This window comes from Papaver somniferum, chromosome 7, assembly GCF_003573695.1.
Source record: "Papaver somniferum cultivar HN1 chromosome 7, ASM357369v1, whole genome shotgun sequence".
In the NCBI taxonomy this organism is placed as follows: Eukaryota; Viridiplantae; Streptophyta; class Magnoliopsida; order Ranunculales; family Papaveraceae; genus Papaver; species Papaver somniferum.
The window spans coordinates 245,146,801-245,162,230 of NC_039364.1; the positions used below are offsets into that span (position 1 = coordinate 245,146,801).

At 35.7% G+C, this 15,430-nt stretch overlaps 1 protein-coding gene and 1 long non-coding RNA gene across 6 annotated transcripts; both read right to left on the minus strand.

The window, feature by feature from the left end:
- Positions 1-92: 92 nt before the first annotated feature.
- LOC113300034 (probable protein phosphatase 2C 60) lies at positions 93-10,768 on the minus strand. 5 transcript variants are annotated; one of them, XM_026549168.1, is made up of 13 exons: positions 10,644-10,768; positions 10,495-10,529; positions 10,238-10,303; positions 9,983-10,101; positions 8,944-9,007; positions 7,554-7,662; positions 7,327-7,477; positions 6,342-6,467; positions 5,910-6,033; positions 5,728-5,804; positions 4,983-5,035; positions 3,039-3,093; positions 479-982 (listed from the first exon to the last, which is right to left on the minus strand). In XM_026549168.1, the coding sequence occupies exons 4-13, from the start codon at positions 10,097-10,099 to the stop codon at positions 770-772; spliced, it is 1,089 nt and encodes a 362-aa protein (XP_026404953.1). In that variant the 5' UTR covers positions 10,100-10,101; positions 10,238-10,303; positions 10,495-10,529; positions 10,644-10,768; the 3' UTR covers positions 479-769. The 5 variants fall into 5 exon arrangements, with proteins under 5 accessions (XP_026404950.1, XP_026404952.1, XP_026404953.1 ...); XM_026549169.1 differs by having other exon boundaries at positions 10,223-10,303; XM_026549170.1 differs by lacking the exon at positions 10,238-10,303 and having other exon boundaries at positions 10,644-10,759.
- Positions 10,769-13,109: 2,341 nt separating this feature from the next.
- Positions 13,110-14,657, minus strand: LOC113293588. The gene is made up of 3 exons (XR_003332382.1): positions 14,400-14,657; positions 14,086-14,117; positions 13,110-13,369 (listed from the first exon to the last, which is right to left on the minus strand). It is a non-coding gene; the product is annotated as an uncharacterized LOC113293588 (long non-coding RNA).
- Between the last annotated feature and the right edge of the window lie 773 nt (positions 14,658-15,430).

A 15,430-nucleotide genomic window follows, 5' to 3' on the forward strand; every position in this document is an offset into this window, starting at 1 on the left:
TTAGAAGTTTCGTGTAATCTCAAAAAACATCCACAAAATCAAAAAGTGCAACCACAACCGTCCTGATAGCATTAGAACAGACGGCATATAATGACGCTAAGTAGAAATTTGGCCGACCCCTTGATAACATACATGCAGTTATATAAAGGTTACATTGACGGAAAAATTTTAAGCATAATCCTGAAATCTAGATTGATTTTTTGTTCATTCAATAAAGGCTAGATAAAAGAAGTGAATTATTTAGAATTTGATATTTTGTACATACATGTCTAAGACAAGTGAATGTCAAACCAAAATCATTGTTCAGCAATACTTTAACGCCCGTAGTTAAAGTAGTTCTCTAATAAGATGCACTGGCGGGTGGCAACAGATAGGGTACTTCTCAACCAAACTGGCATTCCCAGGCGGCAACCACATGGAGCAGCCGAGCCAACCCTAATACTCCCCTAAGTTGGTAGACAGATGAACACCCACCTGATTTTGCACGCAACAATCTCATTTTCTTAAACAATCTGGGGATGAGTTCCAAGCATCTGTACACTTAATTTCAAAACAACATGATCCTATAGATAAGCGATTCTAAGCAAATCAAATCATGAAACACAACCAAAGCAAATATTTATAAAGCTAATGCTAATGTACACCTGCACTAAACCAATAATCTACATATACAGATATCAGCATCCAAGTAAGTTTTTCAAGATTTAGCATGATTCTTTTCACGAGGTCGATCAGTATATGAAGAGAGCAAGAGACAGACCACTTCAAACTAGTTTGACTCAGCCTCTGCTGGGTTCGATTCCTTCGCAGCAACTTCAGGTGGTGATGCTGGTACCTCCGCGGACGAACTTCCAGAGTTGAGAATAGGTTTTTTGAACTGTACCAAAATCATGGTCATATTGTCACATCCCTCACCACCAGCTGTTGATGGTGCCAAACATCTGTCGAGCACTCTTTCACAAACCACTGAGAGCTTAGATTCCTGCATTATTTATGGTGTTGAATGATATGAGCGAATCCAATTTCAAGAAAGCTTGTAGTATAAACTACTAGGGACATCAACAAGAACCCTGATTTTGGGCATACTGAAATCTTTCTAGGCATACAAAACAGTAGTCCCATCTTGGATGACCTTATAAGGGGTACCCTATGAGTAGTTCAATTACCTATATACCCATAATACAAAAATCTAAAATCAGTTTTCTAAAAAATCAAAATCAGTTTCCCTTAACATCTCTTTTTCTTCCTCCTCTAGCCGAACTCTTCCCCTCCCGCGAAAAAAAAAATCCATCACCATGATTAATTATCGATTCGTAAAAAATTGATCGTCGACTAAACTCAACCACATAATGACTCGTACAAAGAAAAGCAGGGACTAGGCGAACCAAATCGTCTTCTAATCCATCAATTGAAGAAGAAGAAGATCCAATTGGAGATGAAGGTGTAAAAACTGAAAAGCAACCACCAATTGAACCAGAAATTGAACCAACTGCATCTCCAACTCCGGAAATGAGGATAAGAAAGTAAGTTATACAAACCCAATCTCCTATTTGCTGTTTTTCATCGATTAAATGACGGTTACGGTGTTGGGTTTGGCTCAAAATTGAGTTGCGTTTTTAGCCGAACTGTTCTTCACAAAAAAAATTTGTAAGTGTATATGAACAGTTCGGCATGAAATTTCAAGCCGAACCTACTCACAGATAGAGATGCTTAGGGGTTCGGCGTATTCGATAATCATAATATGTGCCAAACCTAGCACATTTACGAGGTTCGGCTATTAAGATATTCACATTATGTGTCGAACCAATACAAAATTCTTACCCCAACAATTATCAGGAATATAAGTGATCAGGTTCGGCTTATATAATACTTATGTAAATAGCCGAACCATGTACTACCAAAAGGTTCGGCGCTTACGATTGATAATTTTTCTTCCAGATCACACAGGATTAGGTTCGGCTCACTATGACATTTTTAAACAAGCCGAACTAGGGACTACAAAGTAGGTTCGGCTCATAATAATAACACTTTCAGCTTGCCGGACTGTTCATTAGTTGTCAATATCTAGGTGGGTTCGGCTGATATATTAAGCCGAACATATTCCAGACTCGCCGAACTTTAGTGAAAAAACACGAACTTTTTATCATTTTAAGCTACAAAAGTGAGATTGAACATAGGATAGAAGTGTACCCTCCTCATCCATTGAATCAAATACAAGCTTTTTTCTCATTTTTCCCTTCTCCTTCTCCAAAAAAATCGAACTTTTTTTTTCTTACTCAAAAATTTTCATCTACACAAATTTATAACTAAATAATCTTAGAACTAATCACTAATCACTAATCAGAATTATTTTAACTACTCATTAGTATTAACACTAATCCTAAAAGGGCAGATTTGCCATTAAAAAAAAATTGGTTAAGGGGGCTTCTGATTTTGTTATTTCACATCTTTTTTTTGTCTTTATTAGGTATGCCTAGAAAGATTTAGGTATGCCCAAAATCAGGGTTCATCAACAGATACCACTTCAACCGCGAAACAAAAACAAACGAGAGCCCATTAATCATCATTCCAGTTCATGATTTAGTGCGAGAGATGAAATTGCTATATAACCGGAACTGAAGTATTGGCATTATAATCTGCCTGGGGCACTGTCAGATCAACGGAACGTAAACTATTGAAGAAGCTCACAATTATTGATTTATTCTTCCATCAACTTCTTTTTATTATACTCGAGTACTTAGTTTGTTTATTAAAATTAATTATTTAAAATGTCATAAGCCAAATCGTGCACAAGAGAGCCGCCTAAGTTTTAGCCTTTCAACCTATGATACTAACAAACTGCAATTGGTATGTGCTCAATTCACAAACAACTAACCACCGAAGTTTTCAGATTGGACTATTTCCTTTGATGATCATATGATGGATCTAGCACCCAAAGGTAGGGTGTCTGCCAGCTGCCATGCGGCCCATGCCAGGACCAACTATTGCAATAGTGGGCAGTATATGCTACACAAAACAAGGATCAGAGGTCTACTTACAGAGTTTAACTGCTCATGAATGAAATCAACAAGCTGCTGGCTAGACATACAATCCCTGGCAACAATCATAGTAGTGGCATCAATAACCAGATGACTCAGAACCCAAAATTAGTATTAAGTGAATTCCAAAAAGAAATACTGTAAACTGTGCATCAATCGGTGAAGTAAACAACTTATGAGAGTGCTTCTCTCTTATTTCTTATGAGGCAAATAATATACTTTAAAAATTAAAAAATAAGGTAAGTAGACGTTTTAAACTTGTCTACAGAACTATCGGTGCCAAACACCACAGTATGATCAAGAAGAATTCTTGTCGAAATATGAACTACTATGTAGATGAATCCAGGCAGCGAACCAGTGTAGATTATTGATAAAATGTAGTCAAATAGGAGGGCTGCATAGTACAAAATTATTTAAATGCATAAGTCCCTAATATGTTGTATAACCCACATGGCTATGACGCAAGGCAGTGACGATGACCGATGACCTACTTAAGATGTAAATTATCCATAAATTCACACCATTTTAACTTTTGTAGACCATCATAAGCTGGGTGACTTAGTAAGCATCTCCCTGTATTTAGTTTCAAACTAACTTTCGACAAGGTAAAAAAAAAAAAACTGAACCGGGTGAACATGCGTGTAAATTATATGGTGATTGGTGAGTAGATCATCCCACACCCACCTAAGATTAAAGAGTTCTCATCACACGCTTCAACAGCTAAAGTAACAGAAACCTAGAAGCCAGGGGATTGGCAAGACCACAATCAAGATATTGGCAAACCAAATGTGAAAAGTCTCGAATTATGTCGAACAACAAAAAGCGAATTGCCAATTTGATTGAGCCAGGAGATAGCAACACTGAGCCTCAACTTTGCAAAGGAAGCATCATTGTGTGATGTGGGAAAAGAGATGAGGGGAAGGAGAACAAGTTATTTGCGATCACACACAAAACCCTTCTCTGTTACACAGACTACATACCACAATCTTACTTCATTGGTTTAGACATTTCAACTTCAACGTTATTCAATGAAGCACAATCAGATTCGAGAAATGTTTACCCAGATCAAGATTTTGATTCATGTAGTTGCCTCCCTAAATATAACACACTGTTCGCCATAGAGGCTGTACTTCCAAAATTTCATGTGCCCTAGTATACCTTTAATTTATTATCGTCCTACTAAGATAACTGAATCAAATGGTGCAGTATTCTAATTTAGAAGGCTTATTTTAGCCTTGCTAGTTGCTGCGTATTGTCTTTTACATCTTCATTAAACCGCCTAGTGAAATACGGCGCCTAGCCCTGCCTATGGTCTTGAGTAGTTGAAGTCGTAAAGCAGATGCAAGGTTTAATTTAAATTTAATACTTTTGGGGACTTTATGGTGGAGTCGCGTTAATAAGAAGCTGATGGATTATCGAAATATATTGCTGAACTGTACCAGTAAATTTTGACGCAGAACTTCAGCCCTCTCATCCCCAAAATGAACAGAGAAGAGTCATGGTCACATGTGGTGCCAGTGTGTAGAAGGCAGTGATTGGATGAACAATGGTTAAAGGTAGATGGGAGAACTCAGAACTGTGATAAAGTAAACTTGAAGAGAATGGTGGAGAAGTGGTGTGCTATTGGCATCTCATATTTTGAATTATATGTGCTTACCTGGTATTTTAAGCATATTTAAGCACCATCAGTGTCTACAGTGTAAGTAGGTTGTGTTTCCCAACAAATACTTAGTTGTAGTGTAGGACACATGGACTAATACCATGGGTGCTTTAATGAAATTATGAGCACCTCAACAACTTCTGAACTACAAACTACTAGAGACCATGACTGAATTTGCTGACAGTTGACTTTCTTCAAGGACCTCATAATAACAAAGAAACAAGAAGATTGAAAAATAAATAAACAGGACAGGAAAGAAAAAGAACAAGGGGTGACAGACTCACCAGATACCATCACAGGCCAGCACCATAAAATCATCATCATCACAAAGCTCAACCTAATTCCAACAAAATGAAGCACAAACATAAGAGATGAATGGTTGCGCACTCCCAATTGTAAGGTTTCCTCGGTAAATACAAAATCCTAGATAAACAAAGCTGCTTTTGTATTTCCTAGCAAAAATTAGAATTCTAGGCCAGCACCATAAAATCACCATCATCACAAAGCTCAACCCGATTTTAACGAAATGAAGCACAAACATAAGAGATGAATGGTTGTTCACTCCCAATTGAAAGTTTTCCTTGGGATAAATACAAAATCCTAGATAAACAAGGCTGCTTTTGTATTTTATAGCGAAAATTAGAATTCTAGACTACCATACTGACATGTTCTCCCCTATCTTAGGATGCGATTGTATACCGAAACTTTTCAGTACAATTTTGGTGGTAAACATGGGTAACCACTGGCTGAATCCACAGTACATATTATCCTAGGTCTTTTATATGTTAATAGTGCAGTGTACTTATAGTAACATGTGATGTTCTAGGTCATGAACTACATAGAAATTTATAAAAACTTTACTTAACGAAATTCTTTCAAGGTCTTTTACCTTTTAGTCCATGATGTATTATATTCATCATCATTAAGCATGATTGTGACCTAGGAAATCTATTCAAAAGATAAAAGCAACATGGCCCTGATATATGCAAGCAGTTATTAACGAGAATACGGTGGGGCACAAAAACATACTGTGTTTATGTCTGGACTGGCAGTTACTATTTGCTTTTCTGCAGGCAAATACTTGTTCTGCTTGAACTCCATATCACCTGCAAATGGAGGGTTGGAAAGAAATAATGTTGGGAAGTAAGAAAAACATGTCCTCTGATTTCAAGGGCTTGTATGCACGATTCATTTGTACTACTGAGAAATACCGATTGCTCTTGCTAAATTTAAGCTTCCATTGACACGCCCGGCATGGATGAAACCTCCAGCTTTTAAAATCCTTTCTTTCTCCACCTCAAGTTCAGGCTTGTGATCTCTAGACAAATTGTATGCCTACACCAATACAAACTCAGTGACCTTAACACATCCATTGTTGTTTACAGAAGGTATAAAAATAGGTTATCACGACTACAGAAGTTGTTCCAGTGACTATATGAGCTGCCTAAAATCATGATTAGGGTAAGGTCCTTGGTGGATCACCAGGTGGAGAAACTATTTTCAGCATTCATAGCTACCAGTTCAATTCATAGATAGGACACAATCTGGTGTAGCATGGTCGATTGCTAAGCAAAGTCGTTGTATTTTACAGAGTCTACCAAGGACAAGCGCATTGAACATGCTCACGTTAAGAAAAATGTTACCTGACCCTTCCTAGATATCACACACCGAGAATCGCCGGCATTAGCAACTACAAGTTGGTTATTTCGAATTATTGCAACGCACGCTGTGCTTCCAGAAGTTGGACCCGAAAAATCTGAATGGGGACCCTGATTCAATTTTACAAGTAAGACAAGCCTTACAGTTAATGTTAAACGTAACTGTTGTGAAGTAAAAAGCAGCAACAAAGCATGTCTCATTGTAAATACACGAAATATCAGTAGATTATAAAAATCCTGCTAATTCGACCCAACTTCAACGATTGCTGATTTAAACAGGAGAATATATACATACATCAAATCCAGCAGGTGTGGTTACAAGGAAGTAGCTAATTCAACACTTCCCTTTTCAGACTAAAGCCTTCATGCTGGATTTTTTATGGCAGACATAAAAAATATGTATACTAAATATATATTCTCAGACATGCCCGATTTTGTAAGGAAATTAAGCAACTATATAGGCTATTAAAAATATAACAGCAGTTGACTTGGGGAAATCCGTTTTACACCTGATTTGTATATATCAAGATAAACAGTATTTAGTTGTTAGGTGTATCATGAAGGCCTGTGGTATTCTTTGTTTAACATGCTATTCTGCTAATTGGCACTTTATTTTTAAACACGGAGAACAGAAGTCATGGAAAGGTTGTAGAATTCATAATGGGTACAAAAGTCCCATCTAGTCATGATGCAGTGTCAAACATAACATCTCTGGCCATTTTCTAGCATATAATCAGTCATTAGGATGGTTAACAATTAATGTAATTAGAGAAACTGAGTTGATAACCATGTCAATGTGCTTGATTTCCTAATGTGTTCTACACTTAAGGGAAATTACATCTTCCATAACGTGTAAAAAAACAACCATGATTAGCATCAACAAATCAATTAAAAGACACGTGTAATAAAGATATAAAAAAAAAGGGTTGCCTTATGCACGACGAGCTATGTCTCCAGAATTAAGTGATACCTCCTCAAAAGCCCAATCATCTATTTGGTCATTAGCTTCACCCCGAGGAGACCATATCAACCCTTCTATCATTCCAGTGAACTTGTTAATTTTATCCCCCAATACTGCCAACTCTCTCCAACCTCTTTGTCCGCGCATCATCTCATCCATTCTAATCAAAAAATTAAGTAAGAATAGAACAGACCAACATTAGATCGTACAAAAGAGCAAAAAACTAATCGAAGAACCTGAAAAAAGATTTCTGAACGGAAGTGCCCAAGTCTCCAGCTGAGTAAGCTTCCTGCTTGAGCACCTGCTGGTGGAGGTATTTAGCACAAAACTTTGCAACTACTTTACCTGCAAATAAACACACTTCCATGAGTAACAAGGTATACGATATTACTAATAACAACTTTTTATTCCAAATAGCTAACTTCAAAGGGACAATGTAATGCTAACAGGTTGAATACCAAATATATAAAAAAAAAACTTGCACGTTGCAAACGCGCGGTGCTGTTCCAGATCAGTCTCCTAATTATGCATAAAGTATCTTGCCACGCCTCTCATCTCCTGTTAATTTTCCAACAAAAAGTGAAATGACAGCTCCAGAAACTAATGGTGATCCGGCTCCCAGTCTACTCTAGATATTGTGGCGCTATTTGGTTGCATTAACTTGAACTAATGATTGCGAAAACTTGACCAAAATGCAGATTATATGGCTGAATTTGCTGCAAAGAAAAATAAAAGGTAGCACGTCCTGATGCTCATCCAATGTAAATGACTACGAGTAGGCCTTCCACGAATTGATAAAGGACAAAAATGGGAAGCGGACGAATCTCAGCTCAACAGAGAACATCCATGGGACCTATGTAAGAGTCGAATTTCAACCGAAAACTTCTCCAGCAGCTCTTGTGGAGAACTGTAACTAAGATGTTTTAGCTCAATCATACCCAAAGATTAGCTAATTTAAAGACCCGGTAGAGAGATGCTGACTGCCAAATAAACTACGTACTCTAGAATCTGAGCTACTAGTTAACAAAGCTTTTGGGGTTCTTTATTTCCTACTTTTGAGATAAAAACCACTCTTCTTCATTTTCGTCACACGTATCAACTTCAGTTTTAAGTTGGTAGTCAATTGGTACATGGGTACTTCTCAGTCCAAGAATGGATGGAGCGATGAGATTGTCCCAGCATCTGATATGCAAATACTTAGGTAGATATGATGCAAGAATTGCAGATTTACAGATGCACAACAAGGATTGAAGCTGTTTTAAATAATGGATGCATGAGATAACCAAACAACCGTCTAATGTCATAAAGCACATCCATGGACCGTGATGCTCGAATTAAGGTCAACCTACATTGAGGAACTCATGAACATTGATAAGGAGAAGTGACGGAAACAGAATTACTTTCGTAATATGAGTCATGACGACCACAGAGAAAGAACAAGAGAACAGTCTCCCAACGGTGACCCATCTCAATTTTTATTTGGTCCATAACGTGTTCATAAAAATTTGGATAGATAGGCCAGCAATTTTTTCCTACTTGAGGTAGAGATTTCACAAAGATACTTCCAAAAATAAAAAAGTATTAATGAAAATAAATTAATTAAAAGACTAAAACACAACTGCCTACCTCCATGACCATCATATACACCAAAGAAGGATGTCGAATTGTCTAGATCAGGAAATGCTGCATGCTATACAACACAAAGCATTAGGGATGGAAATTAGACATGAATGCCTTGCAAACTTAGTATTATCATCCAAAACAGATTTGCTAATTAAGTAACCAAGTTCACCTCTAACTTGACTTAACAATGGTAACATATGACATGACATTTATATCATATAAGATGAAATTTTCTTCTTGGGAAATACCATAGGACAGTAATTAAATGCAAACTCGAGCTTCCATAATTACATGGTCAGATAACGACGAGAGAAAAGATCCATTATATAGAATACCAGAAACCCCGTATTATTGCGTATGAAATCGTTATTTCCAGGTCAGAATCACAATCTTTGCAAGAGAGATAAATAGAACTTAAAAAAATCTACCACTTAGTAATAGAAAACAATAAGAAGCAAAGAGTAGGCCCACTTGGTTATAAAAATGTGGCAGATGGTCCAGTAAGATAATCATTGATGCATCTAGTAGCTGACAGGTGAGAATTCTTTCACCACCTAGGCTACAGACCAGACAGACAGATATTATATCCATGTTGGGCATGACAACAATTAGAAAGTGGAATATTAAGCATAGCAAAGGTCTCTGTGTGTGAATCTGTGTGCATGGTTGTGTAGGTTGGGAGGGAGGGGACTAGCTGTTGCGACAGACATAGTAAGTTTCCTAGAGAAAGCCTAGCACATGGTTTCCAACAAACTGTATCTATCTCTAATATGTTTTTGTCATCTATCTTACAGAGACACAGAGAAGGCACCTGCAAATGGCTGTTACAACACTCTCTAATAGAAAGTAAATTATACATTGTGAAGTACCCGTACTTTTTATAACAGAGATAGACAACACTTATTAAACCCCATCCACATATAGAAATAACAGGGTAACTCAAGCTAGCAGAAAGTGTTACATTCAAAATCAGGTTGCATATCCAAAGAGGATGAAGAAATCAGAAACAACACCCACTACACTGTTTGAACAGAGTACTCACGGCATCTTCCATGCTAGCACGCCATCCTTGCATGGAGGACAATCCAAACCTTAGTTTGCCATTCTCGCCATCTTCCGAAAACTTTTCAGTTTTAGGCGTGCTGAGGTATATGCCCATTTCTGAGAAAAGGTAAAACTTAACAATTATCATTCAGTATAGAACACATCAACAATAATTGACAATAACGAACGTACTAGCATTAATTCCCACTCCCACTTAAGGAATAAAACTCAGATTTACCCCAAGTTAGCTTACTTATGAGCAAAACAGATATACAACAGAAGTCCAATTAAGTTCTAAATTAACTCCAGGAGATCAAACCTACATCAGCAAAAGAGAAATATATATAATTAAGATCCCGTAACAACTATCAATGTGAACAATGACAGATCAATTACTACAATCCTTGGCCCAACAACAAAAACAAAACCTATCATCAAAGATCGACCGATACAGATAACTTAATTCAACAAATTTTACAAAACAAATTAGGGTTTTTAATAAGAACTTACATGCCAGGTTTGATGGATCTTTATGAGTACTTGAACTGATGCAGAAGAGAGAGAGTAAAAATTAATCAATCAGACTCAAATTTGGAAAATAAAATGATGTTAAGATTCGAAAAGAGACTGATCAGTTAAGAGAGAGAGAGAGGGATTACTTGGGATTTCCTCTTCTGCTTTTCTTTTCTTTTCTTTCTTCTTGTGGGCTGCTTCGTCAGTACATCACCAAGAGTTTCTCCAATCTAATGTATGTGAAGGTAAATGTCTAAGTCCCCGTGATAGACATTTATTTTCCCTAAAATTCTTCTACAACCCCAACTTCTTAAGGCTAGTTTGGTATTGCTATGAATTACAAAAAAGCGATTTTCTGTTGTGCGGTGCGTTGCTGTGTTGTGCGTTGTTATATTGTGCTTTGGAAATAAATCGGCATGACGTTTGGTAAATTATAATTTAAAAAGCACTGTGCAATTAACAAACTGTAAATTCTGTTTGGTAAACTGGTATTTAAAAGTGCTGGTGATGTAGTTAATGACGAAAATAGACATATTTCAAAAACTAGTTTTAAATACAATTTTATTATAATAAATTATATTTCTAATTTTAACATATTTAATAAAATATAAGTAATATTTATTTTATTTTATTTTTTTAAGAAAAAAAATTTGATTATGGTTTGCTTAGAAAATATCATTATTTTAATATTTATTAAAATTTTTATTATTTCAAATAATATTTTTTAATTATTATTGTCTTTATTATATTAGACAAAAAAATGAAAAAAAAGGAGAAATAAAATAAAATTTAGAAATATAATGTTAAATATACAATATTTGAGAGTAAAACTTGTCTTTATAATAAATTAACAAGGTTAAAATAGAGAATCAATTAAATTGAATTATGTGGGTCCACAACTTCTACTTTTCCAGCTTTTAAAAGCTAGTGCCGGGTAGCTTTTAAAAGCAGGCCTAAAATGAAAGTGATTCTCTCCAAAAGCACTTTGAAAAAAATTTACCAAACACAATTTTTGGTAAAAGTTTGTTACAAGTTTGTTACAAAGTGTTTTTGGTTGAAAAAAAACAATCCCAAGCGGGGCTTTAATCAATGTGAAGATGACATGACTTAATATTTGTTAGACATTGTCAAGATGAATGTCAAGTTTTAGACATTCACCTTGACAATGTCAAGCCATCCTAGTAAGCTTTTGCTTCCTAAAATTAATTCAAATATATTAAATAACCCTTTTTAGCTCAAATAAAATCTAAAAATTTCTAAAACTAAAAAACGCATTTAATCCATAAAATATCACAAACAACACCATTGGAGATGAACTATTATTTCCCCCTAAATTTAAGGAAAAATTGGTATGAAAATGTCTTGTTTGTGTTGCCACCTAGGAAACACACACAACCACCATTGGAGAAGCTCTAAACCTGGCAGTTGAAAATTGAATTTTGGATTTGGAAGTATACGTGTCTGTCTCAACTCTTGTTTCACGATTACGGAATGATTAACAGCTTTCCGTTTCTGTTTTACAAAGAGCCTAGATTTGTGCCCATGCTATGCACCGGCAGTTTTTCCTTTTATTTATGCGGGGCTTCGCCCTGCCCGCAGCAATGCATTTTTTGTTTAGTGTGCGCCTGCTCCTTGATAATGTATTTTTGATTTGGTGTGACGGGACGAATATATTAAATAAGTGGATTTGATGTGGTGAGACGAATACATTAAATAGGTGAAGAAAATATTGAAAATATGTGTAAATTTTATTTATTTATTCCTTCTGTTTTCGCAAAAAATATTTTTTAAAGCCAAAGGCAGGTCATGGCCAGCAAATATGAGTACTTGAGTCACGACCAATGTTTCTTTAGGAACATAAGGTTTCCCTACACTTTCGGAACATGAGGTTTCCCCACAGACGCATGAGTTTGATCCATACTATTTTCTTGTTGAATACTGCAGGCTTTTCGCACATGATTATATAAAATATTAATTTCTACTTTCAAAGAATGTAATTCAAAAAAAAAAAAAATGAGAAATCAATATATGCTTGCAAGGATTCCAGCTAGTAAGATTTATTTATCATCACTCTCTTTGATCAACCAAACCCATGATCATTGGTAAAACGGTTATTAAAATATATTAAAATACAAAGATAATCAAAATTCCAAAATAGAGGAGTGGCCAGAAAACGGACGTAACTGTTATTATTTGGTCGGCAAAGTCATAAACCATCTTCGACTCCTCACTATATTTTCCCATGAGTGCTCTTAATTCAAAAGTTGGAGTGCCAAGTGTTAGACTTAACTGTTATTATTATACAGAGTACAACAGTTAGATAGTTAGCAACTTAGCATGTAATCTAGAGAACGCTAGTTATAACTTATGAATAAGCTTCAGGTACTAAATAATAAGCATCTATTGAAGTCGTCAAGTACTCCTAAAGTAGCTGTAAACATCTAGAAAATTCAGTCAAGTACTCTTATAAATAAGAGGTTGTCATGTATTCATGTATAGAACTTGTAAGCAAAGCTCTCTATACGTACCAAGATTAAGTAGATAGTAAGAGAGAGCTAATCTTACCTTACAGTGAGTGGTGGTGTTAAAGAGTGGAGCGCACCAATGGTGTATGAGTGTTCTATGAGAGGTATATTTAGAGATTTAAGTGCCAAAAGTATTTGTAATGAGTTGTAAGACTAAATAATAAAATTATCGTTGGATTAAGATTCTGCCAGAATAATCACTTGCTCTTTAGACTTGGTTTCAAAGCTTTTTCTCCTAATCTCAAAATCAATAAGGGTCACGCTCTCTGTGTTTTAAACACCTCATCAGTAATTTTGAATGATTTCCCTCTGACGGCCATTTGCTCTTTTGCAAAATCATAAGTCCCCTGAAAAATTAGAAGAAAAAACACACCAAAGTATGCCGAGTCAGCAGGAAGTAAAAGCTTGGAGAGAACAACTAAAATACAAATATATGGTGCAATGATACGTTCAAAAATACAATCCAGTAGTATTTTTCCTTCTCACCTTGGGAAGCCTGGGAAGTCTCCTAAACTAAAGCTTGAAAAGTTTTGTAGAGTATACTTTTGACATATTGGAATCATCATCTTAGACACCCAAAGAGAATCCAGTATACTTAATCTAAGGCTTGTTTTCTCCACAATGTCGTGATTGTGCTGTTAGAATGATTGACCCTGTTAAGGTTTAAGGGTATTGAATATGAATGCAATTTTTTATGCATCATTCAGCTATATTGACTTCCAAAAGAATCTGCTGGCCACATTGAATGACACAGATGATTGGAAGTGAAACCTAAGCCTTCTATCTTCATCTTGAGATTTCGCATCATGCTTAGCATCAAGATCACGACCTACTCGCAGAATGACGTTCTTTGCATAACAATCAAAAATCTTATCACTTATACCACCGAATAATTGTTCGTGGATTCTTCTTACATTTAAAGTTTTGCAAAATTGCTGAAAAAAGGTCCTAAGTGATCTGTAAGCCAAAGTATGTTAAATAATCTTCTTATCCTTCCAACCCAATATCATAATCACAATCGATAAACAAAAATCCAACAAAAATCATTGATTCATAAACTTACCATAACATCGTCAACTGGTTCATCCTATAGCCCTTCAATTTTCAAAACATCCCCGTATTTGTAAGAGAAGTTCATTCAACAAATCAGTTCCAAAAGCATAAAATGACAACAATTATTGTATTTTGTGCATGTCACAAACTTTCGATGCCTAATTATGCAAAAACACAAAATCCAATCAAAGTGAAGGAAATCACTGAAGTATATGGAGAACTTACTCGTATAGCATGAAAATCCCTATTTTCAGAAACCTTGTGGTACTAAGAGAAAAACAAATTATCAAACACCCAAATTTCAAGCATCAGACAGAACTTTACCTTATGAAATCTCATCTAGATAAGTCCGCAAAGATTTTGATAGCAAAAGATTCAGCCTCAAACTCCTAGCAATCCTAGTTGTTTCTTTTTTGAGTTGATTGAGTTGATGATGATAAAAGGCTTCCATGATTTAGGTTTAGGCGAAAATTCTGTATATAAAAAAAGGCTAATTAAGGTGAATTACCGAGTTCCTTTTTTGATACGAAAACTCATGATTTCCATAATTACCGATTTCCTTTTTTGACGCGAAAACTCCTGATTTCCTTAATAACCGGTTTCCTTTGTTCGGTGAATATCCAATTTGCTTTTTAACAGGAATTCATGTATTACACGTTTTTTTTTTTATTTAACGATTTGGACGTAAGTTTTGTCCACCCATATTAAAGTACAGTTAAGTATAGGTGTAAATACGGTGTAACCAAATAATTGAAGTTTAAATTTTAACATAAGTATAGTTTACCTACTTTATTGTCAACACCGTTACTAACGAACAGTGAAGTAGCTCATGTAAACAAAGTGTAACAAAATTTTAATTATTTTAGCCAATAGAGTTATGCCAAGTGTCCTCACCATATCTTCTATATTAGAAAAGGCCTTTCTAGGCCAATAGGAAGCGATTATTTCATCACCGTTTAACCGAGAGCTTTATTAGTCAAGACCTTTAAGGGGGAGGATTAGAAAAATGTTAAATCAAAATTATTTATTTTTAAAAAAGGTAACCAGTTTATTTATTCAAGAAGAAAGGTTACAATTATAGGTTCCAATTCTATCATCCAGTACAATGTGTTGTAAGAAAGTAGGACATGCGTTTTCTCAATTGGTCGTCATTGTCGGTGTTGTTTGTTGTGTTTGATTTTTCACCGCCTGGTTTGCTAGTTCGTCCGTCGTCTGGTTTGCTTCCCTCAGTGTGTGTGTGAGTTGGTGAATTGGAAATGTTCTGCATGAGAGTTTTGACTTCCTTGATCATATAAGTTAGGTACCATGGTGTTGGTTCTTGGGATTGTACGAGATAAACGAGTGCTTGAGAGTCG

What these genes read in the sequence shown, in the direction of transcription:
- LOC113300034 (XM_026549165.1), bottom strand. Translation starts at nt 10,099, where the DNA reads ATGGGCATATACCTCAGCACGCCTAAAACTGAAAAGTTTTCGGAAGAT. An exon ending in CCAGTCCAGACATAAACACA is followed by an intron (nt 5,036 to 5,727) that starts GTATGTTTTTGT and finishes TGTTGGAATTAG; the next exon opens with GTTGAGCTTTGTGATGATGA. An exon ending in CTGGCCTGTGATGGTATCTG is followed by an intron (nt 3,094 to 4,982) that starts GTGAGTCTGTCA and finishes GATTGTTGCCAG; the next exon opens with GGATTGTATGTCTAGCCAGC.